The sequence below is a fragment of the Macadamia integrifolia genome, chromosome 5, assembly GCF_013358625.1.
Source record: "Macadamia integrifolia cultivar HAES 741 chromosome 5, SCU_Mint_v3, whole genome shotgun sequence".
In the NCBI taxonomy this organism is placed as follows: Eukaryota; Viridiplantae; Streptophyta; class Magnoliopsida; order Proteales; family Proteaceae; genus Macadamia; species Macadamia integrifolia.
In genome coordinates this window covers 46,860,989-46,885,531 of record NC_056561.1, presented here as the reverse complement: position 1 = coordinate 46,885,531, position 24,543 = coordinate 46,860,989, and the positions used below count along the sequence as shown (strand labels likewise).

The following is a 24,543-nucleotide window of genomic DNA, read 5'->3' as shown; positions in this document are numbered from 1 at the left end:
GAGTTTTTATGGAAGGGGATATGGCGGAGGTCTGGAGACGTAGTCCGATAAAGATTGGTGGTCAATGGATCCAGTTTCAACGGCAACCAAACTTTAATGTCCACGCGAAGTTACTTGTAACTAAGTTGGTGTGGGTGAGGTTCCCAATCTTCCCCTTGAATACTGGTATGAAAATGTGCTATTATCTATGGCGAAGGCGGTGGGAAGGCCTGTGGCTATGGATCGCAAGACTTGACAAGGTCTGTTAGGCCATTTTGCTTATGTCTTGGTTGAAGTGGATGATATAGAGTCTTCAACTCGTATTGAGATGATTCGGGTGGAGAGTAGAGAACTTGGCTCAACGAAAGAATTCTGCTTCTCGTAGAGTATTGAATATGAGGATGGTATGTCTAGGTGTGGATTTTACAAAAAATTGGGACATCAATTAGCAGGATATCGCCAAAAAAGGTTAAAGGAAGCTCACCAAAACAAGAATGATAAAGCTGTAGAGGTTCTTGGTGCGACCCTCGTTGAAGAAGATGGAGTCAACTTGGTGAGTCATAGAGCCAGGTCGACCCGACGAGAAAATCTCCAAGATCAGCACAAATTTTGGAAAGTCAAGAACCCTCAAGGGCGAAATCAAAAGGGAGGATCCGATTCAAATTTGAATCCGTCTCCCTCTCTACCTAACAGGAGTCCAAGATTTCCTTCTATGGGGGGCGTGAATCAAGGTGAAGGATCACAATCAATGGAGTTATCTATGGAAAAAATTTGGCTGCACAGCCAAGTAACTGCAACCCCGTTCTGGTAGCCAAAGAAATGGAATAATTCACTTCCCCCTAAGGTTCATAAATACCCTCCTAGGTTATTGTATTTTCCAAAATACCTTTTTAGATTCGATTTCTTTAGCTACCACAAGGGTTGCAGCTACTTGGTTGCAATCCGGGCAGCAGCTAAATTTCGTTTGTTATCTATGGGAGGATCGGATAAGAATTCGTCATCCTCTTTTTCTAATTTAGGAGATTTTATTTCTACAGATTTGGAAAGGAATCTAATCCGATTTACATTTTGATAAGGTGAAACCAAAACGCACTATTTCGGTAAATGGTTTCCATTATATATTGACACCCTTAGGCCCTATCCTTCCTTCTATGGGGGCGTGATTGAATGCAAGGGGTCACAATCAAGGGAGAAATTTATGGGATTGGATAAGCTTTATTTTGAATCCATCATCCTCTCTTTATAGTAATCACGTGGTCAGCAAGGATCCGCTCCTTCCTTCTTTGGTTGGGGGGGGCATGAATCAAAGAGAGGAATAGATTGGTGGGGATCAAATGGTTGTCCCTTACCATTCCCAGGTGAATTATGAACCTCTTTCTATTCAAGGGGACTGATTGGGTTCTCATGGGGGAGGGATTTTGGTGCATGACAATATTCAGTTTCAGGATTGTGAAGAGGGCAGCGGGCACGGCTTTGAGGTTTTTGATGAACAAGGTAGGTCGTCAGAGGAGCATGGGTCATCTGCGGCAAGATTAAATTGGGCGGATATGGTTAGTGAAGAAGGGAATCTTCATCAAACTCTAGTTATGAATTGATGTTAGGAGAGGAGAACCAGGAAGTAAGAGATGATGTGGGGGAGATCAATCTCTCCATGCTACTCCGGGAAGACAAGAGACCCTTGCTGAAATTTATGCCTGTCTAGAGGGAGGAAAACCAGCCAAGACATGGAAAAGCGATAATTGATTTTTGCAGTATACGTGGGAGAAATGACAATTGAAGTGGTCGTGGTAGAGGTACTAATCTTATGGGAGGTCATGCGATTGTTGAGGCGTGGAAGGATTTGGTAGAATCTGTTTCGCCTAGTGGGGTTTTTAATTTACAGTTCTTAGAGATTTCCACTATCGATGAGGTAGCTAGTTTAAAGGAGAAGAAAATAAAAGGCGTTTAAATCCCTTGGCTGTTGGTATCCCCAAAGGTGGGGAGATAGGATCGTTGCTCATGCGTTCATCTGGTTGTATGAGTTAGTCTCCAACACCTATCCCACTTTTTGCTATTATAAAGATAAAGAAAGGTATATTTAGGAACAAAGAGGACAAGTGTTGAATGTTGACTCATACATTCGACCAGGTGATCTTACAAGTAGCTGGTCCATTTTCCAAAGGTGAGGAGGCTAGTCAGCTTGAACGACGAGCATTCTCCCTCCTGGCATTTAGAAAGTAGAACTAGTAATGAAATCAACTGACAAATTTATTTATTCACGACAAATCCATGATAAAGAGTAGGAAATTAATTAACGTCATACAAGAGAATTCAACAACATATATAAATGTAAACAAATCTCTATGATCTAATGATGATGATAAGCTAAAACAGCATAAATGGTCTGTATAATGGTGAAGGCGATGAGAATAATAGCAGCAACAACTGATATGAAGGACCATGGAGAATTGAAATAGTTGCGCATCAGGCTTGCCTTCCATTTGTGACATCTCATATTGTAATACTCTTTCACTTTATGGCGGACATTAACGGTAAAATAAAAAGGTACCGTAACATCTTTGAGAAGATTGTTAAATAGTCGAGCCACATCACTTGGGTCACCGAACAAGGTCACAATGATTCCATTCTTCTGCAGCAATTCCACATCCTGAGGAGAATCGATAAGGCCATCCATGAAAGCTACATACTCTGTAATATAACTAAACTCTTCAATATATTGTTCGTAGGCGATAAGGTTTCGGAGGATAACGTCTGTTCCATAGTGAATTGTTATACATGGGATTGTCAAAACTCCGTTTTTGAATTTTATGTCCCGCAAGCTTCTCAGCTTCGTCTTCTCGAAATTGACACCGGCCTTCTCCAGCTCCGTCGCACACCGGATATGTTCTATCTTCTTATCGGGTATCAGTAAAGGATAATCTTCCTCATCTATAGGATCCTGACTCCCTAGGCACAACCCGCACAACCGGACGTGGGCGCATGCAGCTGGTACCAAATCTGAAAAACACTTCTGATCATCCGCCGGCGGCGGCGGCTGCTGTATACAAAAGATTGGAAGTGGTTGGATGAGAAATTGTCGTACAAAATCAAGCAAATTCTTTGGTTTTTCCGCTACTGCTTCTGGTGGTTCTAATTTTTGAATGTCACGAGAGGTGCAATTGATTTTGTCTTCTTTGCCTAGTATGATCAAAAGTTCAGGTACAAAGTAGTTACACATAAGACCATAGAGGGTCCATGTATTATCATCATCAACATCATCCCCATTAATGAAGACCTTATATAATGCCTCAAGAACAAAGATTGGAAGCTGATTTTCAAGCATAATCAGGTCCTGTAAAAATACAACACTCCACTTCTGCTCCGATAGAGTTTGGCGGTCTTCCATTTGTTGTAGTAGTAGCTCAAGTATGAAACAACCATCCACCACCATCATCGTGACAAAGCTGTTTCTATCAATTTTCAAATCTGGATAACATTGGTAAGCTCTTCCTTCCAATTCTCTCACGGCTTTAATGTAATCACACAAGTTTGTGGCTGCTCCAGATTTGCGGTTCAGAAACTTTTCCAAGTACTGCATCTTATGTGCTTCCATGGGTTGTAAGTGTTGCCAACCATGGTAGATAGGGCCAATGGAAACCCTGTGAGGTACGTAGGCTTCTGACTTTTCTTGGAACAATGTCTTAGGTACTCGGTATATGGTGTAATCCGATGGCGAGGAAAGCACCTCTTCTCGTTTTCGCCTTATTAATAATTCCACCTCGTGAGCTTCAGAACTTTTCTGTTCCTTTTCTTTCCCTCTTTTTTTAGGTTCCTTTTTGGCATGGCTAGAAGAAGTCATTGGGTCTTCAATAACTAAGTCTTTACCAACAATCCCTTCCATATCAAAGATGTGCATAGCCTCTCCATCGTCCATCTTTTCAACCTATATAAGTGTCATTAGCAACCCATCATTCTTCTTCGATTAAAATTTAATCTTTCTTATTTTTGGCCATTTCCTTGATTCATTCTTTTCATTTTGAGCTAGCTGAAGTTTTACCCATGATCATCTAGCTCTTGGGGTCCCCTAGCTATAACATGGATCCATCCATCCAGGTTGTTCCACAATTAATGTAGTATACTGTGAAACACACACTAAATAATAAAGATTTTTCAACCCAAAAAAAAAAAGTACTATATTTAAATAAAGAAAATTTGTTTGAAGCAGGAAACTTTTTGTTGTGTAACTCTTCTTCCAAATCTTTGATAAAATGGAAATTAAGAAAGGATCTTTAATTAAGGGACTTGAACCATTTTCGAAAAAGTAGTAGGAAGAAACTTCTTAAACTACAAGAAAGAAAGCGGAGCAGGTGCACGTACGAGAATGACCTAGATCCGTGGATTTAATATCAATTTTCTCTCTCTTTATTTAATAGATTCTAAATCCACGGACCAAGGATGTACGAGAACATTCTCGTACGTGAACCTGATCCATTCACCTAGAAAGATATTAAATCCATGAACAATTGCTAGCTGGAAAATTCATTATACTCAATTATTTAAAAAAGAAAAAAACATCCTCATAAAGTGCACACGATCGGATTCCAAATTCCAGTGAAGAGAGATTTTTACCCTTTTTAGAAAGGCAAATCAATAGGAATTGGTTGGTGCTTCACCCAATTCCTGGGGAAATGGTTTCTAGGGAGCGAGGTCCCTGCGTTTAGACACATGGGTGGAAATGATCGCTCCGCCTCATAGAAATGTAAAATGATACCCTGTAAATGTTTTCTTGTGTGTTTATATTGACCTATACATACGCACAGGCCACGTTCTCTCACAGAAAACACTTCCCCCTTCTATGAAAAAGGGTGAGCACATTACTTTTAAATTTTCAAACAAAATATTTAGAGTGGAATGACCAATTCCAAGTTTTAAAACCTCCTTGCTTGATAAGAAATATATATATATATATATATATATATAAACCCCCTCCCCCCTTGTCTTGATTCCCTTTCTCATAGATTTTATAGAAGGGACTAGCAATGAAATTAACAGTGGAATGAATAATAGCTGTGTTGGTGGAGATCAGAAAGTCCAAAATCCAATGAAATCGAGAACCAATCTTATTACCCAAATCAACCCTTTGTAATTACTGATTTGAAGGTGAAGTGAACTTTCAACCAAAAAAAAAAGGTGGAAGTGACCTAACCATTTTTGCCTGCATGAATACTCAACTGTTGAAACAATTGGGCTCTTTTATTTGATATATTGCATTCTTGTTATGTTCAAAGAGAATCATCCTAAGTTACCTAAACTGAGTTGAATGGAACAAAATAACGTTGGCTTCTAAGCCCCATCCAGCAACAAAATGAAATAAGGGGGCAGTAGGAGAAACCATACCTTGAAGATCTGATCCGTCGGTTATTGTCAAGTTGCAGGTTTTGTAGACTCTGCAGATCTCCAATTCAGTAAGCTTGTTTAAAGATCAAGACCGGTAGGTATGAGATATAGCAAGAGAGGGATATCCCCTCCAAATCTCAGCTCAACTGAACTCAAATTTTAGAAGATAAGGAACGGGGAATTTGACTTGAAGAAGAATGGTTCAAGTCAAGACTATTTTTTTCTTCTTGAAGAATGAATGTGACATGGCAGTAATAACCAATAGTTGAGGTGCCTAATAATTCAAATTGTCCAATGACGATGTGAGATGGGGTTGGAGGGTTCAGCGGGTTGGAGAGGATTCAAATCAATCTCATATGTGGAGTTCTGAGCTACCATTATGACTCGTTTTCGCTAACCTCAGGCAATCCGACGAGTTATATTCCGAGTCTAATGAGTCTTCAAAGTTTTAAAAATCAAAACTCAAAAATGAGGTTCTCGTAGGTCGTGAAGGTTGCAAGGGTGTTGAGTCGGGTGGGTGGGTACGTGCTAGATTTGAGTACAGCATCCCTGCTGCAACCTCCTCCAATTGGAATTACTTTTCTATCTGAGACGATGGATTCCAACTGAGGTAATCGTTGCAACTCAGAAAGTCCATGAGGAATTTTTGAATCTGAGGTATATGGTAATAGCAACAATCATGCATCAGCTCAACTCAGATGCGGCATGGAGAAAGGAGGGTGGTAAGTAGTATTGGCTATCTTATTAGAGATCATAGAGGTCGTGTCTCTGTTGCACAATCTCTGAGCCTTCCTTATATAAAAACCATATATTTAGACCAGACCGGACCAAGCAGTGAGCCTATTTTTTTCATAATTTATATTGCCCGACGTTTTGTAATCAGCTTATTAGAGGCATGTCCTTCTGTGCATGCTGTAAAGTATCAATAAAGGCCCTTATTTTTTAATATCGATTCGACCCGAATACCTATTGGAAAGGTGGAGTTTTACTTTTCACACTCTACCAACTAAACAAGGCTACTTATGGGGTTGTAATACTTGAACTTACAATGACATCAACTCCGAAGAAGATAATGAATCACCTGTTTAAGAATGGGAATACATATACATGGGCGTTTTTCTCTCTCCTCAAATTCACTTTTTTCTTTTTTTAATTTTTTCTTTCATTTCTTTTCCTGACTTCCATACATAGTCAGAGTGTAGGATGACAAAGCATGCATATATATGATGAGTCATTAATTAGTGGAAAGCTGCATTTTTGTTTGCATGGAAGGGTAAATACTATCAGAACACCTAAGTTAGTGGGGCCACTTTAATATAAATATGGTTGTCGGAGTGACTCCATCTTCACGTGCTTCGGATAAATCATAAGTGGATCCAGACCAATTGATGGGTCTCGTGCATCAATACTTACTCTCTCTCTCTCTCTCTCTCTCTCTCTCTCTCTCTCTCGGTTTACGGTTGGAGAATTTGTTTTTAATCCAATAATAACGATAATTAAAATTTTAACATAAAATGAATTGCCATATGGCAAATATAAATGGGTCATTTTGTCATGCGTGACAATATGACATTTCTTCAAATGTTGAATTTCACGTGCGACAATAGTCTTGAGTACTTAAGTTGGGCATTGCTTTGGTAAAATGGTATTACAAATTGTTCTCTAAGTTAGTTTGATTATTTTGAAAGAGATTTTTTTTTTTTACATCATTGAAGGCGTTATATTAGTTTTAATTTTACTTTTTTTTTTTTAAATCTTTTTATATAATATTTTTATCAAAAAAATCCTTTTATATAACATAACATTTTTAACGAAAATAAATATTAAATGCTTTTATTTTCCATGTTTATTCAAAAAATATGTATGGCAATAATAAATTTTGATAATGACATAATGATAATCTACTTTCAAAATTATTTTTGAAAATTCTTTTATATTGTTAATACAAAAACTTTTGAAACTAAAATAAAGGACAATTTAAAAAAATGTGTTGTTTGCTCTACAAGTAGATTCTGCAATCAGTGCGCTATACATTAGATCTACCACCTTCTCCCATTAAGAGTGTATAGATATGGAAACAAAATGGATATTGTCAAGAGTTCTACTCTCCTTGGGGGGCCTACCCATCCAAGAAAAGAAAGAAGAGAGGGAAGGAGGGAGGGGACATATGTCATCACTTAAGCATAAGGATAGGCAACCCATACTCCAAAAGTAATTTCACGCATAATAATTAATAGTACTACCTAAATGACACTTCTATGGTCTATAGATGTATTTAGAACATGATACTATGTTTTGATTGCCCCTTTTTTTATTCTTATAAGTTTTTTAAGTTATCACCTTAAGTTGACACTTGTAGGTGATGTCACCTATCCCAATGGTTACCATTATGAGTGCATAGAGAAGCATTTATGAAAACAAAATGGATATATGTCACGAAAAAAATCTTCTGCCACGAATGCAGCGGTGTGGCAAGCATCCGATGGCTGAAATGACATCGGAGTGAATGCCGATATTGTCTCGGCCGTTTGATACTCGCCGCAACCACGGCATACAATCATCGCCCCTTATGTCACCTAAGCATATGAGTTGATGCTTTGTACTTTATAATTAACGAGTGTCTAAATGGCATTTCTATAAGTGTATTTGGAACTTGACATTTTTGCTTTTCATTGCTTTTTTTTTTCCCTTATTCTCAAAAGTTTTTTAAATTATAAATAAAAATAATTTTAAAATGATTTATTAATATTTTATCATCAAAATCTATCACTATCTTATCCAATTTTCGGCTAGACATATGACATGATAGGAATTTTGTTTTGAATAAAAAATGAAAAGGTTTATCTTCAATAAAAAAATAATATATTATATTAATTTTTTTTAAAATTATTTGACAGCTTATGGGATGTCAATAGAAAGAAAATGCAATGCCTAAAAAGTTGATTGACAACATATTTATAACTATTCTTTGTCTTATTTGCTCTAAATCATATGGTTGGCGTCTCCCTCGAAACACTAATACAATTCACAATTCAATATTCATTAACCCTTACAATTCAATAACCAACAAGGCAACAACCCTCAACAACCCTTAAATTCATTTTATAAAAATTAATTAATAATAGTTACTAAAACCGTTGACCGTTACTGGTGAAGGTTCTGGTTTTATGAAGTCTGTTTTCAAATTCCAGCCATCTCTGGATTAGAAAATTGGTCTTGTCTCTCTCTCAAGTCTGATTGTGAGGAGTGGAGAACATTCAGTAATAGTTCCTACACCAAGTGAGGGCAAAATGATCACCCTACTGCATATGAAAAGATGAAAATTTCACTAATGTTAATGCTTCCACATGCGTTCCCATATTGATCCCTATGTTGGTGCAAAAGCTACATTGCCTTTTACAGAACATTACCCTTTTTATTTAATTATTTTTTTCAAAAAAAAATTATATCTTCCAATCAAATTATCTTTTCCTTCTATTCCTAGGGATCCATTTATAATGTCATGTGGTGGCAATGGTCCTTATCTTGCTATGCCTCACTTGTTGTAAAATATTTATACTGATTATGGAAAAGGTAACAAGACTGCTGGTCCAATTATTTCCTTCTCATTTCTTAGATTTGTATGACACCATAAGACAAGGAGAGAAAGGGCAACACAGTGCACAACGACCCCACTAGGTATGAAACAAGGCCGGTTGAGTAGGTTTCTTAAAACCCCAACCCAACTCTACGTCCCCAAAATTCAGCCTAGGCCCAATCCAACCCTATCGGGCTCATGCTAACCCTAACCAGACCTAATTGACTTTGACTGGGCTCGATTGGGACGGGCCAAGCTGGGTCTAGGCCTCAACCTAGGGCCAACCCAACCTTGACCCAGTGTCAGTATTTTTCAACCCTGATCTACACCCAGGGTCAAAAATCATGGCCCATGCCCTGTTTAGGTTAAGGGCGGGTTCAGGCCATCAAGGCTAAACTCACACCCATGGCTTCGACTACTACAAGATTTGTGAGGGACAAATGTAAGCAGCCTTATCCCCACTCTCCTCTTCACAAAAGAGGTTGTTTCCAAATTTCGAACCTGTGAGAAAAGTTTTCCTCCATTCTTGACTTTTTGTACTAAACTACTTATACATGTAAACTCCATTGGAAATCCAAAAAATTACACCCATTATTCTAGCAAACCTAATCAAAATGTGCACTTTCTCCAAGAACAAATCAACTATGATTTTGTCAATCTAGATGAAGAAACTACAGTCGTAAGAGACGAAGATCGGATTCTTTTAAAGGAAACTTATTGTATGATTGAAATGTTGCCTTCTAAAGAAAGGAAGCCTACGTTGAAATTATTTATTTAAATAGGATACATTGTATGTGGAAGGGAGATTAAATGGGCTGCAATTAAACAATTCCTCATATGACTTATATGGAAGATACATCATCCTTTCCTTTTTAAAGTTCCATGTGGGAAATAAGCTGACTTCTTGAACGATTGTCCGTCAAAATCCTTCCAGAATAAATGATAAGGTTAAGTAATACAAGGGGGTGTGCATAGAGACAATAGCCATAGAAGAGGGAGACTAAGGGAGAAGAGAGGAAAAACTGTGACAAGGAGAGCTAAAAGGGTGGGGATTTTTCCACGGCTAGAGTAGTTCCTCTTAGGGATTTTGCTTACTCATAGAGTAGTTCCTCTTACATAGAATAACTATCAAGGTCTTTTTTTTTTTTTTCCAGGAAATTACACTCCCCTCCCCTGTATGTTTCAAGTATTACAGGACCCTCCCTTGAAAAGTTTGAAATGACACTAACCTCCCTTGTATGTTCTAGATTCTATCAACCGTACCTTGGCCTGAGTGAGGAAACGTTAAATGTTTTACAATATTTTCAAAAACCCCATAATACCCCCAACTCATTACCGTCTTCTTCCTTGAGAAGAACGATGGTTTCTTCATTCGGCTTCTTCTTTCCTCCATACCTAATCTTCTGAAACTGAAATCGAAGGTGAACATCTCCAAAGTTTTGGCGTTCAACGGTGGTTCTTATCGTTCGCGATCGAAGGCATAAATCTTGTTGAAGATTGGAGCTGTTAATCGGAGTCTAAGGTTAGTATAATATCTCAGATTTGGGAAAGTTAGGGTTTCGGGAAAAATTTAATCAAACACAGTCGGGACTTAGTTTTGGCGTTCGACGGTGATTCTTCAAGCGTTTTATGTAGATTTATTCTTCAATTTTGTTACATTGACATATAGATCATGCTTATTTTCTCTGTCCGAATATTATGCTTTCAACAAATATTCTTTCCTCAAACAGCTGGTGAAAATGGTAGATTTAATGATATCTTTCGGGGGCTTGAAATTTGGCTCAGGATTTGTTGACATTTTCTGGGCTTTTGATTTAGCAGTAGTTGCCTTTTTTTTTTTCTTTTTTTCTTTAAGGGTTTTCTGGGTTTTGGGAATTGGTGGGAGGTTCTCACTTGAAGAAGTTGCATTTCATCAGAGATTTTTTCTGTTGAAGTTGCAGTTTTTTGTTGGTCTTTTGGTGCGTTTAGCTATATTGTGGCAAACATCACAACACAATAGCTTGTTCAACTATCATATTTCAACTATAAATTGTGAGATAAGAAAAATGAGTCGCAAATTCTTCTCTTGACAACTTGAAAGTTTCATTCGGATTTAGTACCCTAAGAATGCTGTTTGAATTTTGTTATTTAAATATTGTAAGAACTCAATTTTAACTTTGTTTTCTTTGTCTGCTCTTGTATCCACTATCCACATGTGCTATCATTATGAATTTCATCAGAGGCTTCTTGTCTCTAGCCTAATTGCATTGATAATGTTTCACTTGAGTAGTGCTTTACTACGGTATCCGGGAATCTTGTATTCTATAATTATTCATGCAGCATCTTGTCTTGGGTAGGAGTGTTATGTCATTTTGTTTTTAGATCAGAATCCTAAGCGTGTTGGGAGTGATTGGGTTTCATAGATTGCTGACTGTCTCTGTCTATGAATCTGAGAAAGTTGTGGGCCTAAAAGTAAAATTTATTTATGCATTTTCTTTCCAAGGAATTCAGGGTTGCTGATTAGATATGCTTCTAATAGGCCTACATGCTAATTTGTATGTAACAATTACTTGAAACCTGTTGGTACTTTAGACTGTTAAGAGGCATCTGGCAGGACAACTTTGGCAATTCCAAAATGCTGACATTCTTATGGTGTATATATTATAGTATATTATGATTGTTCCTGATTGGATTTGTCTGTGCTTATAAGATATATGTCTTAGTTTCTTAATGCTTTGAAATGGTTGTATGTACTTGGTTCATTGTTTTAAATCATTGGAATGGTTGTATGTACTTTGTTTAAAATCCTTGGAATAGTTGGATGGACTTTGTTTCAAATCCTTGAAATAGTTGTATGGACTTAGTATGGACTAATTTCCATTCAAATCCTTGATGTATTTGTGTTTATGTAACGTCTTGTGTTTTTTTTTTTTTTTCCGGTCAGAAATCATTCATTATTCAATGGAAATTTGAGTTATCATATATTATCATTACGACTACCCCAGTTGATCCGGATGAGTATTGTTGTTGGGACAAGGTGATCGATATGTATAACACAGTTATCAGACATGTACCAGTAGGACATACTGTCACATTTAAAGTCAAGTGCATACTTCCTTCCAACCAGTAGATGGAAGTGAATGAGGATGCAAGTGTAGTGGACATGTTTGTATTGCATTAGAATGCTGAATGCATAAATTTGTATGTATACGATCTTCACTGGGATTCCAATCCAAGCAATGTATACACTGTAAATGGTTTCCCTAGTGGACTAGTCAAACGGGAGACTGCTAGTAGGCGTGTCCATCAAAGTCAATGTGGCTTTGGTGATGATGTGATGCCGGATCAGGATGGAAGTGGAATTGATGTACTACAAAGTCAAAGTGGTTTTGAAGGTATTGTGCAGCAAGTTCAGACATTTGGTGGGCATAGGATAAAGCACCAAATAAGAAGGGGTGGTGGTACCTATAAGGCTTCAACCAGTGGTGGACATAACAGTAGGAGCAACATGAATGATTCAGTTAGTATTGATGCAACTAATATTATTGCTGATGGGAATGAGGTGACTGATGGCAGTAAGGCAGTTGGTAAGAGTACTGGCAAGGTCATACATAGTATTGTTGTTGAACTTGATGTTGGGGATGTTGTGGATGATGCTAGTAAGACAGTCAGTAAGAGTATGGATGAAGTCTTATTCGATGTTTAAAGTTCAAGTGATACTGATTGAAATTCTGTGTCCGAAGATGAGAGTGATATGAATGATGAAGAGGAGTACAATGATGGGGTTAAAAATCAAGTTGATGATCAAGATGATGGAATGGATGGTACAGGAGTTGCATACCAAGATAACATTAAAGCATTATCTGACTATTGTGATGATGATTACTCTTTACCATCATCTTCACATGGGCAAGTGGTAAGACTAGGGAAAGGGATGTTGTTTGATGATGTGACTCATTTCAGGGCTGTTCTTGAAGTCTATGCTATTCAAGAAGGTTTTGAACTACTGAGAACCAATAATGAGAAGTCAAGAGTGATTGTTTTGTGTGCAAAACAGGGGTGTACATGGAGGATCCATGCTTCACTTGCAGCAGATGAAGGAGTAACATACCAGATCAAGTTTATATGCAATGAACATTCTTGTGCGAGGAAAAAGAGAAACAAGGATATTACTTCTACTTGGATTGCCTGACACATTGCTTCAGGATTAAAGGCAAACCCATATATGGATCCAGATGCAATCTGTTCATATTTCAAGAAAAATTCCAGGCTGAGGTCCCTTATATGACAGTGTACAAGGCCAAGAAGCATGCAGCTAACTTTAATGAAGGTACCCATTATAAGTCATTTGCAAAGCTACCTAATTATGGAGAAATGGTGCTACAAAGAAACCCTAAAAGTCTATTCAAGTGGCAATTCCATCAGAGAGTCATAATGTCAGACCCTTTTGTCTTCAAAAGATTGTTCATTAGTGTTAAGGCATGCATTGATGGTTTTGTGAAAGGCTGTAGACCATTCATAGGTCTTGATGGTTGCCATCTGAAAGGGAGTGTGAAGGGGTACTACTGGCTGTAGTCTCTATTGATGGAAACAAAGGATTGTTCCCTATGGCATATGACACTGTGGATGTTGAATGCAAGGAAAGTTGGGTTTTCTTTTGTCACAGTTATATAGTTGTCCTCACACTGCGAAGGAGAAATTTCCCATTACATTTATGTCGGATAGACAAAAGGTGGGTTACCTTCTACCCTATAGAATTAACTATAGGACACACACCTACTTTTTTTTGTGTACTTAGTCTTTTTAATTTGCTAATGTGTAGCGGCTGCACCAAGCCATTGATGAAATATTTCCAGGCTGTCACCATAGATGCTGCAGTAGACATATGTACCAAAATTTTAGAAGCAAGTTTCCAGGTGTGCTACTTAGAAAGTATTTTTGGTCAGCAGCTATGGCTTTCACTGCATTCTTGTTTGAAAAGGCAATGTCAGATATACAATCAATTAACAAGGATGCATATGATTGGTTGAACAATGTAAAAGCTGAGATGTGGTCTCGATATGCATTTGAATTTTGGTGCAAAAGCGATCATGTCACCAACATCATGGTCAAATGCTTCAATTAGTGGATTGCACCTTTGGGGAGCAAGCCTGCCCTACTCATAGTTGATGAGATACGGAAGCTGTTGATGGATATAATGCATAAGATATATCAGGAGGGTTGCATATACACTGGGATTGTCACACCAAGAACAAATAAATTGTTGGATTTGATCTAAACACAATCAAGAGGATGCATGGTCCAAGCTGCTAGTGTATATGAGTTTGAGGTCACAGATACTAAAGGAAGGCATGTGGTCGATTTGAAAAAACAAACCTATTGTTGTAGAGAATGGGAAGGTTCTGGATTACCTTGTAAGCATGCAGTAGCATGCATTGTTAGTAAAAGAGAAAACTTGGAGAGTTACTGCCATGAGTACTATAGCATAAAAACATATTTGGCAGCTTCTGAGGGTATTATCCATCCATTACCTGGACTTCAAGAGATAAGTGAAGAACACATAACTGGTATTGTACCACCTCCACCAATCAAAAGACTTCCAGGAAGACCACATACTCTTAGGAAGAAGGAAACTGATGAAGTCCCACTTGGTCAGCGGATAAAAAAGATCAAGAGTTGCCAAGTGTAGCAGATGCAACAAGGAAGGTCACAACAAGAGAAGATGGACAAGACCTCCAGTGAAACAGAAAGCAAAATCATCCCAGGTTTTCAATGTTCAATTTTCAAGTTTTAAATATTCTGAAATGATTAGTGATCTTATCCATTTGTTGCATTTGACTAATAGTTAATCTTGTTTATGTAGAGAACTTAGTAGCCTGGAAGTCAACCTAATACAAGCAATTCTCAAAGAACGATCAGATCACAAGCTTCTACAATGACCATTGAGTTGAGCATGCAAGCTAAGGTTAATGCACACTTGCAAGCTAGGGGAGCCAAAAGGAAAGCAAGGGAACAGAGGAAGAATGCAATTGCTAGTGGGAGTTGAATGCAACAGAGAGATAGAGTGCAATGAAGACTTTAATTGGATTAGATGATCTAATTTCATAGTTTGTACTGTTAATGAAAACTTTTTTATTGGTTGATGGATTTGATGTTTAAGACAGTACTTGGACTACTCTTTTGGGTTTTGATGTTATTATGGAGTATATGAACTGTGTTTGGCCTTTTGGTGGAATGATTTGTGGAACATTTGTGGATGTTTGGAATATTTATGGATGTGTGGAGTGATATTTATGGATTATATAGGTTAAGTGATGAAAATAATGCCAAACTTTTGCCAAAATCATGCCAAATTGCTGTCAAAATTTCCATTACACAACCTAATTCAGTATAGATCATAGTTCCTTCCTTAATAATATCCAACTTCTACATTTTTTGGTCGATAAATACAGCTACAAAAACACCTATGAAAAAAATAAACACCAAATTACAAAACATTTTCATTGATCCAGCAAAGTTCATTGTGTCATCCACCTTTATCTTCACATTCTGCATCTCTTGCTGCAACCCATGTAACACATCTCTAAGCACACACACCTCCTCTCACAACCGCCTCACATCCTCTTCCAACTCTTGCCTATCTATAGTGGGATTGGGTAACGGATTGGTAGTTTTAATATTCATAGGTTCACACCATACGAAGTATTTGCATCCATTGTAATCTGGACAACTATAAAAAGTCTGTTTGGATTGTCAGTGGTCTCTGATACCCTGTTCACAGCTTTCCGATTACATATACATTTTATGGTTCTGTACTTAAAACCTCATGTTGAGCTGCAATTACTTGAGGTAGACATTTAGTTTGAGTAAGAGGGAGCCCCCTTGTTGCAGCAGGAGTTAATCCTATTCAATTTTGGCAATCCTGAAAAAACAAAGAAAGAAGACAATGAAAGTCATTACTGATAAACTAACATGTACATTATGGAATCAACTTGGTTCATAGAGCAATCATATCCTGACCATTGCCTTGAATTCATTAAAAAACAAAAATCTGAATTGTTCTTTGACTACCAAATTTACATTATTTGTTCCCCTATTATTGACATTCCAAACTTACTAACTATGCTCCAACAGACAACTCGCCCTCTTCTTCATTCAGGCAATATATTGGTCCTCATTTATTGCCATGAATAGAAGAAGATAACACAAGAAGATAAGAAGAGATGGAATGTGAGACTTTCACATCTTGTGTCGGTAGTACAACAATTGTGCTACTTTCCGTTGATTAGCATTGGCCAACATTACCCAAAACCACTTTCACTGGATCTCCAAAGGTGAGAAAAAAAACAAAGACTCATTTGGCTCAAATGCTTAGCTAGATTCAAGAATATCAGAGGGGATAGTAGTTTAAGAGCAGAGAAAAAAACAAATACCCATTTGGATACTGGGACTGTCTTCTTGTTTCAATTCCTTAGTCTAGTCTTAACCAACAATGGCCACTGTCACACCATCAATAAGTATCTAACCAGTGTTCTCATTGGTGTCTGTGGCTTCTCTTGCTTTTTTCATCTTTCACTAACAATAAGGTGGGAAGTGATGGGTTGGTTCATTATGGTATTTTAACGAATCATTGGTGGTTGGGCTACTGGAATTAAAATTAGTTTCTAATTATTAATGCATTAGCATATTCACAATCATAATACTGTTGCACAGGCCAAGAAATTTCAGAACAAAAAAGGGTGAAAGGGGGGGGGGGGAAGAGAAACCACTCCCTAATACCTCCACCACTCATGTCACTGGCGGTAGAGAACGAGGAGGCATCCGAAGATGTGGATGTGGAGGACGAGTCCAAAGACATCCCTCGGACCTGACCGGGACTCCAACGCCTAGAAACTGTGCCCTCGGATGACGAGGGACCACTACCTAAAGAGCTAGACATAACTTACTTCTCAATGACTCTGGCCGAACCGAAGATCAGAGGACAGTTAAGGACGAAGGATGAAGGGTCAGAGAAATGAGTAGAAGAAGACAAAATGAGGGAAAGTGACACTATTTTTAGGCAACAGTGCGTCGATACGACTCCATAGCCTCATTAATGCAGTACACGTCATCTACGTGAGATTCTCGAATTACACTCGAGCAAAAGTACACGAGTGTAGTATCGCACCCGGATTCGAGTAGACCTGATCGAAGGTCACTACTCGGAAGGGAGCTCAGGATAAGGCCAAGTGGACCTAGCCGAAGGTCTCAATCTCGGGAGGGGGCTCAGGCAAATGCCGAGTAGACCTAGCCGAAGGTCTCAACCTCTGTAGGGGGCTCAGGCAAAGGCCGAGTGAACCTGACCGAAGGTCACTACCTCAGAAGGGAGCTTAGGCTAAGGCCGAGTGGACCTAGTCGAAGGTCTCAACCTCAGTAGGGGGCTCAGGCCAAGGTCGAGTGAACCTGATCGAAGGTCTCAACCTCGATAGGGGGCTCAGGCAAAGGCCGAGTGAACCTAACCGAAGGTCACTACCTCAGTAGGGAACTCAGGCTAAGGCCAAGTGAACCTGATCGAAGGTCTCAACCTCGGTAGGGGGCTCAGGTAAAGGCCAAGTGAATCTGACCGAAGGTTACTACCTCGGTAGAGAGCTTAGGCTAAGGTCGAGTGGACCTAGCCGAAGGTCTCAACCTCGGTAGGGGGCTCATGACAAGGCCAAGTGAACCTGACCGAAAGTCACTACCTCGAAAGGGAGCTCGGGCTATGGCCTAGTGGACCTAGCCGAAGGTCTCAACCTTGGTAGGGGGCTCAAGCAAAGGCCGAGTAGACCTAGCTGAAGGTCTCAACCTCGGTAGGGGGCTCAAGCCAAGGTCGAGTGAACCTGACCGAAGGTCACTGCCTCGGAAGGGAGCTTGGGCTATGGCCGAGTGGACTTAGCCGAAGGTCTCAACCTCGGTAGGGGGCTCAGGCAGAGGCCGAGTGAACCTGACTAAAGGTCTCAACCTTGGAAGGGGGCTCAGGCCAAGGCCGAGTGAACCTGACCGAAGGTCACAACCTCAAAAGGGGGCTCAGGCTAAGGCCAAGTGAACTTAACCGAAGGTCACAACCTCAAAAGGGGGCTCAGGCCAAGGCCAAGTGAACCTGACCGAAGGTCATTACCTCTGTAGGGAACTCAGGCCAAGGGCGAGTGAACTTGACCAAAGGTCACTACGTGGTAGGGGTCTTAGCCAAAGGCCAAGCAGACCTGATTGAAGGTCAACCTCATAAGGGAGCTCAGGCCAAGGCTGAGTGAACCTAATTGAAGGTTAGAACCTCGATTGGTGGCTCAGGCCAAGACCGAGCATAACTAACCGAAGGTCGTGTTTTCAAGATGAATGCCAAAACCGAAGGTTATATTTTAGCCTTGAAATGATACGGATAACCAATCCAGATTGGTTAGGATTTGGGGATCGGTCCCAACCGATACTTATCCGATATGGCCAATCCCAAACCGATACTTGAAACCATGATTCCAAGAGACATCTTTCCCACTTGGAAGTTGCAAGTATTCATCTAGATGGATTGGCTGTGTCGGTCGCATCATAGCAATATCGACTGAGTTCGATCCCAATACCGGGCCGATCCAAGATTGGTTATTGTATTGGTATCAGGGGTAAAATTGTAAAAAGAAAAAAACATAATTTTTATGAAAAATAGGAATAATATTGATTGATCCAAAATGATACAACAGATCTCAAATCGGTATCGTATTAGTATAGTCGAGATCGATATCAATACTAATACCGATAACTAAATCCTTGTTATTGAGTCATCATATATATGAGGTAAGTTGAGAACCACCAAAGCAAGAGAGATAATGTTTGAAGTCATGACTGGGGAAGGCTCTATACGAGAGAAGCTCACAACCACAGAAGCAGGCAGCAATGGCCTCACCCCTTATGGAATAAGATCCTTTTCAATTAATTGGGCATCCAATAAGTGATCCAACGGTTGGAGGACCCATACACTAATTTAGGCTATGTATGGTAACGTTCTAAAAAACCAATTTTGTGTTTTTCTCATTTTTCTTGTGGAATGGAAATAGGTTGAAAACTATATGGTATGTCCAGTTCATCTCTCTCTCTCTCTCTCTCTCTCTAAATGAATTGGGTACTTTCCATGCTTTTGAGACTTATTTTTTGCATAAGAAATTATAGTACCTCAATCTCAATCGATCCTGAGCAAAAGGCGGATAAGCTGAAAACCAAACTTAAGTTAATACTTCCAAGTGGGACAGATCTCACTTGGCGAGTTTCTTTGTTCGATAACCAACCGTCCTGATGTTTTGCGGAGAAATAAAAGAAGAAGATCGAAGAAGAAGTGGGTCCCATTTTAAATAAAACAAAAATAAATGGTAAAGACAGTTATGATTTACAAGTTGAATAAAATAAAAAAGAAAAAGAAAAAAAAAAGAGAAAAAGAGAGGTAATTTGGGTATTTTAAGGTACTAGGAGAGAGGGAGAGGTAGAAGTTTATTTTTTTAGTGAGAATCAAATATGAAAGTTTGAGTAAATGTAACGGAAATATAAGGGAGTGATATAAACTTTCCCTTGATTTGGTTATATGGTTCCTAGTTTTCCTATTTGTGCTTCATGCTTCATATGATCATCAAAATAACACATAAATATCATGGTTTTAATATAATCATATAGGTTCATATGATTGGTGACTGGGTGTTACAAGTACGGGAGGTTGAAGTGTTTGGGTTGTAAGTCATGGGGGTGGGGATTGCTGAGGAAAGACCGGTTCTGGTTTCAGAGGGCAACAACGATGATGATTGAATAGCAGGCGGGGTAATAATAAGTAGGTCGACATTGGTGGAGAATGAATTACTGGGCAAAAAGGTGAATGAGACGCATGTTGCTAGGGTGATGGGTTAACAGAAATAGGCGGTGGAAGCTGAGGCTGGGGAGGGCAGAGTGAACAGGGTGCTCGCAGGTTGTGAAGGTTGCAAGGGTGTTGAGTCTTGTGAGTGTGTGCTAGATTGGAATACATCACCCCTGTGTTGAAATAGTCTATTGGCATTAACATTAATGAGTGTACAATGGTGCTCTTATATAGAGATTACAATTATTGAGTTATAGACAAACTCTATGATCACATGTGGGATCCTATTCCAACTCTGCTATCTCATGAGGTAGTTACAATTATTGAGTTATAGACAAACTCTATGATCACATGTGTGATCCTATTCCAACTCTGCTATCTCATGAGGTAGTCTCTAGAGTTTGTGCTCACTGAAAATGCCTACAATGTAGGAGAGGTTGTTGAGTATGAGGATGACTCTAGAGGTTGAGTTCGAGTGGGACGCTAATTGCCCTGATACACCCCCTCAAGGTGGGGATTTGAATGATTGAATCCGCAGCTTGTCCCGTAGAAAGGAGAACCGTGTAGAGCTGAGAGCTTTGGTAAGGATATCGGCTATCTGGTCATGGGTTGAAATGAACTGCACTTGAAGTTCCTTGGAGGCGACTTTATCACGAACAAAGTGGAAGTCAATTTCAACATGCTTGGTACGAGCATGAAAGACCGGATTGACCGAAAGGTAAGTGGCCCCAATATTGTCACACCAAAGAATGGGTGCAATGGAAACAGGGATCCCTAATTCCTCAAAGAGAGAACGAAGCCAAGTGAGTTCAGCGCAGGCATCAGCCACTGCTTTGTACTCAGACTCGGTGGAGGAGCGTGCAACTGTCTTCTGCTTCTTAGAGGCTCAGGAGATCAAATTAGAACCCATATAGATGGCATAGCCTCCTGTGGATTTACGATCCATACTGTCACCAGCCCAGTCAGCATCAGAGAATGCTTGTAATTGGAGGGAACTAGATTTGGAGATGAACAACCCATGATCCTTGGTTCCTTGGAGATAGCGTAGAATCCGTTTGACTAGTGTCCAATGGTCTTCGGTGGGGGCATGCATAAACTGGCAGGCACAGTTAACTGAATAAGCCACATCAGGCCTGGTGAGGGTGATGTATTGGAGAGCACCGACAATGGAGCGATATCTGGTGGGGTCTGAAAGAAGGACACCCCCTGTGGAAGATGCTGCAAAGGTGGTGGCCATGGGAGTAGTGACGGGCTTACAGTCAGTCATGCCAGCCCTCTGGAGGAGATCAGTGATGTACCGGTGTTGAGAGAGGAGGACACCATCAGACCGATATAGGGCTTCAATACCAAGGAAAAAGCTGAGACGACCAAGATCCTTGATAGAGAATTCTGAAGCAAGCTGATGAAGGAGAGTCTGAACATGAGTTGGTTGGTTCCCTGTAACCAAGATGTCATCGACGTAGACAAGGACATATGTGACAACAGAGCCCTGCATGTAGATAAATAGTGATGTGTCGGTTTGGGATGACCGAAAACCGGAGCGAGTGAGGGACTCAGTTAACCTGTGAAACCAAGCCCTAGGAGCCTGTTTGAGCCCATAGAGGGACTTGTGGAGGCGACAGACATGATTAGGGCGCAGGGCATCTTCAAAACCCTGGGGTTGAGCCATGTAGACTTCCTCAGATAGAATACCATGCAAGAATGCATTCTGAACATCAAGCTGACGAATAGCCCATCCGTTAGATATGGCCAAGGAGAGGACCGTTCGTATGGTAGTAGGTTTGATGACAGGGCTAAAGGTCTCATGATAGTCAAGACCAGGTTGTTGATGAAATCCTTTAGCAACTAAACGGGCCTTATAGCGCTCAAGGGAGCCATCTGCCTTCCGTTTGATGCGGTACACCCACTTGCAGCCAACCAGATTCATAGTTTCCCTGTAAGGCACAAGAGACCAAGTACCATTTCGTAATAAAGCATTAAATTCATCAGACATAGCAGAACGCCAATGAGGAACCTTGTGGGCCTGGGAGAAGCATGTAGGTTCAGTCGGGTCAGGTGAGGTGGTGGTAGAGAGGGTCAGGGGGTCAGCATAGAGATCGTGTAGGGTTCTGGTGCGACGGGGTGGGGTGGTAGAGGAGTTAGGGTTAGGGCCAGTTAGGGTTAGGTGAGGTGAGAAAGGAGGGGATATGGGAGAGGGTGGTTCGGGTAGGGGCGGTTCTGGGGTGGTAGGGAGAGGGATGGGTGGATTTGGGAGGGTAGGCAGAGGGCTAGGGTGAGGTTGAGGGGTAGGTATGTTAGGTGCAATGCCCCACGGGGGAGGGGTAGTAGGAGGGGGTTGGGTTGATGAGGATGGTGGTGCAGTGTGAAATGGGAAGGTAGATTCGTCAAATCTGACATGGCGAGATATATAGATACGACGGGTGATGAGATCCATACAACGATAACCATGATGGGAAGGGCTATATCCTAAGAAAACACATGAGGCAGAACGGGGTTCAACCTTGTGATGATTGTAAGGACGGAGCCATGGATAACAAAGACATCCAAAGATTTTTAGAAAAGAGTAGTTCGGAGAGTTGCCTGTAACTAACTGATGGGGGGATTTGTTACCTGTGATAGAGGAGGGCATGCGATTGATGAGAAAGACTGCGGTTTCAAAGGCATAATCCCAGTAAGCCTGGGGAACAGCGGCATGGGATAGTAGGGTAATCCCAGTTTCAACAATGTGCCTGTTACGACGTTCAACTGTTCCCTGTTGCTCATGAGTATGAGGGCAAGATAACCTGTGTTGGATGCCCAACTTGGCAAAATAAGATGGGAGAGTACGGAATTCTCCCCCCCAATCAGTTTGAATGGCCTTGATGGAGCGAGAGAACTGACGTTCCACCAAGGCCTGAAAAGTACGAAAGGCAGAGTAAACATCAGACTTCAACTTTAAAGCAGTAAACCAAATATATTTAGTATGGTCATCAACAAATATAACAAAATAACGATTCCCATTTGAAGAAACTGTGGGGTGGGGGCCCCATACATCACTAAAAACCAAATCCAAAGGAGAGGAACTACGAGTACTAGTTTCACGTAGTGACAATCTACTAGCTTTGCCCATTTGGCAAGCAGAACATAAAGAAGGAGACTTCACGAGCTGATGACCCGGTAACATAAGACGAAGCACACGTTCATGAGGGTGCCCTAAACGATGATGCCAGCGACTGAAAGATGAGGCAGAGGCCAGATTGGCATAAGGTGACGCTGGAACGGAATAGAGACCATGCTTACTGTGTCCAGTGAAGAGGGTTTGATTGGTCTTCAGATCCTTCACAGAGAAAAAAGAAGAGTGAAACTCAAAGTAAACATTATTGTCACGGCAAAACTGCTGAACAGATAACAAAGAACAAGTGAGAGTGGGAACATGTAAAACATTAGAAAGAGAAAAGGAACGAGAGGGAGAAGAGATGGAAGCAGTGCCTATGTGAGATATAGGAAGACCCTTACCATTACCAACCACAAGTTGGTTATTACCTGTGTATGGATCATAGGTGGAGAATTGGGTTAAGTCAGGGGTGGAATGGTGGGTGGCTCCAGTATCAGGGATCCAAGAGGTGGTGAAGGATTGTGGAGGTGTGGGGTGATGGGGTGGAGGTGCGATGGTAGGAGGTTGAGGGGTAGGGAAGGGTGTAGTATGGTAGGCGTTGGGTTGAGGTGGTGGCCGATTGTAGGGACGGGGAGGGGTAGGTAGAATGGCGGCTCTGGTAGGTCCCTGTGGGCGGTAGTAGCAAGTGTCTGTCTGATGATTAGTGCGTCCACAGATTGTGCATGGATTGTGAGCGAATGCATTAGAGCGACCAAATCCACTAGCACGGCCACGACCACGGCCTCGGGAGGAGCTTGTACCACGACCACCAGTGGAAGGAGGGCCACGACCTTGGTGAGTGACATGGGCTGATGCATCGATGGCAGGATCAACAATGGGAAGGCGTGAGTGGAGAAGGTTCTCGTGACTCATAAGGAGACCATGCATGTCGGTGTAGGAGATGGGCTCCTTTTGTGCCATCATAATGGAGGCAAGGGCTTGATAGTCAGGGCGTAGGGCCCGGAAGATGTGGATGTTAAAGTCTTCCGATGGGAGGGGCTTCCCTGCAGCTGCTAGCTCATCGGAGAGATGCTTGGCTCGATGGAGAAACTGAGTAATGGTCTCATCTGGTTTGTGAACCAGATTTTGAAGGGAGACGTTGAGAGACAGAATCCTGGTTGTAGACGGAGAACTGAATGCAGCATGGAGTGCATCCCAGATCTCTTTGCTAGTGGTCCGTCCGACTGCTAATGAAAAGGCCTCTTCAGAGAGAGAGGCGATGAGAAGGCTCATAATAAAAGCATCTTGTTCACGCCATGCCTTGGCTTTGATAGGGTCTTGAGGGCAACGATTGTCACCTGTGACATAGTCGAAGAGGCGTTGGCCAGTGAGATAGGGTACGACCTGTGTGCGCCAATAAACATAGTTCTTAGATGTGAGCTTTAGAGATATCATATGATGAGCACCAGATAGGGATGTGGGAGGTGGGGATGGTTCGGCCATGGTAGAAGAGGGAGGAGGTAGTTCGGTCATTAGGGATTGGAGTATAGAAAAGGTATGTGAGGGGAAAAGGGGAGAAACGTGGGTTGGGGTTTTTTTTTTTTATTTTTTGGTGTTTGCGTTTGAAAGGGACGAGGAAGAGAATGTGGGTTGTTGGGAAAGAAGAGGGAAGTGGGAATGGTGAAAGGGACGTTGGTCCCTTTAGGATTTTTTTTT

At 40.7% G+C, this 24,543-nt stretch overlaps 1 protein-coding gene across 1 annotated transcript; it reads right to left on the bottom strand.

The window, feature by feature from the left end:
• Window positions 1–2,326: 2,326 nt before the first annotated feature.
• LOC122078132 (UPF0481 protein At3g47200-like) lies at window positions 2,327–3,892 on the bottom strand. Its single transcript, XM_042643992.1, has one exon. It carries the CDS (start codon window positions 3,890–3,892, stop codon window positions 2,327–2,329), a length of 1,566 nt encoding a protein of 521 aa, XP_042499926.1.
• Window positions 3,893–24,543: the final 20,651 nt, after the last annotated feature.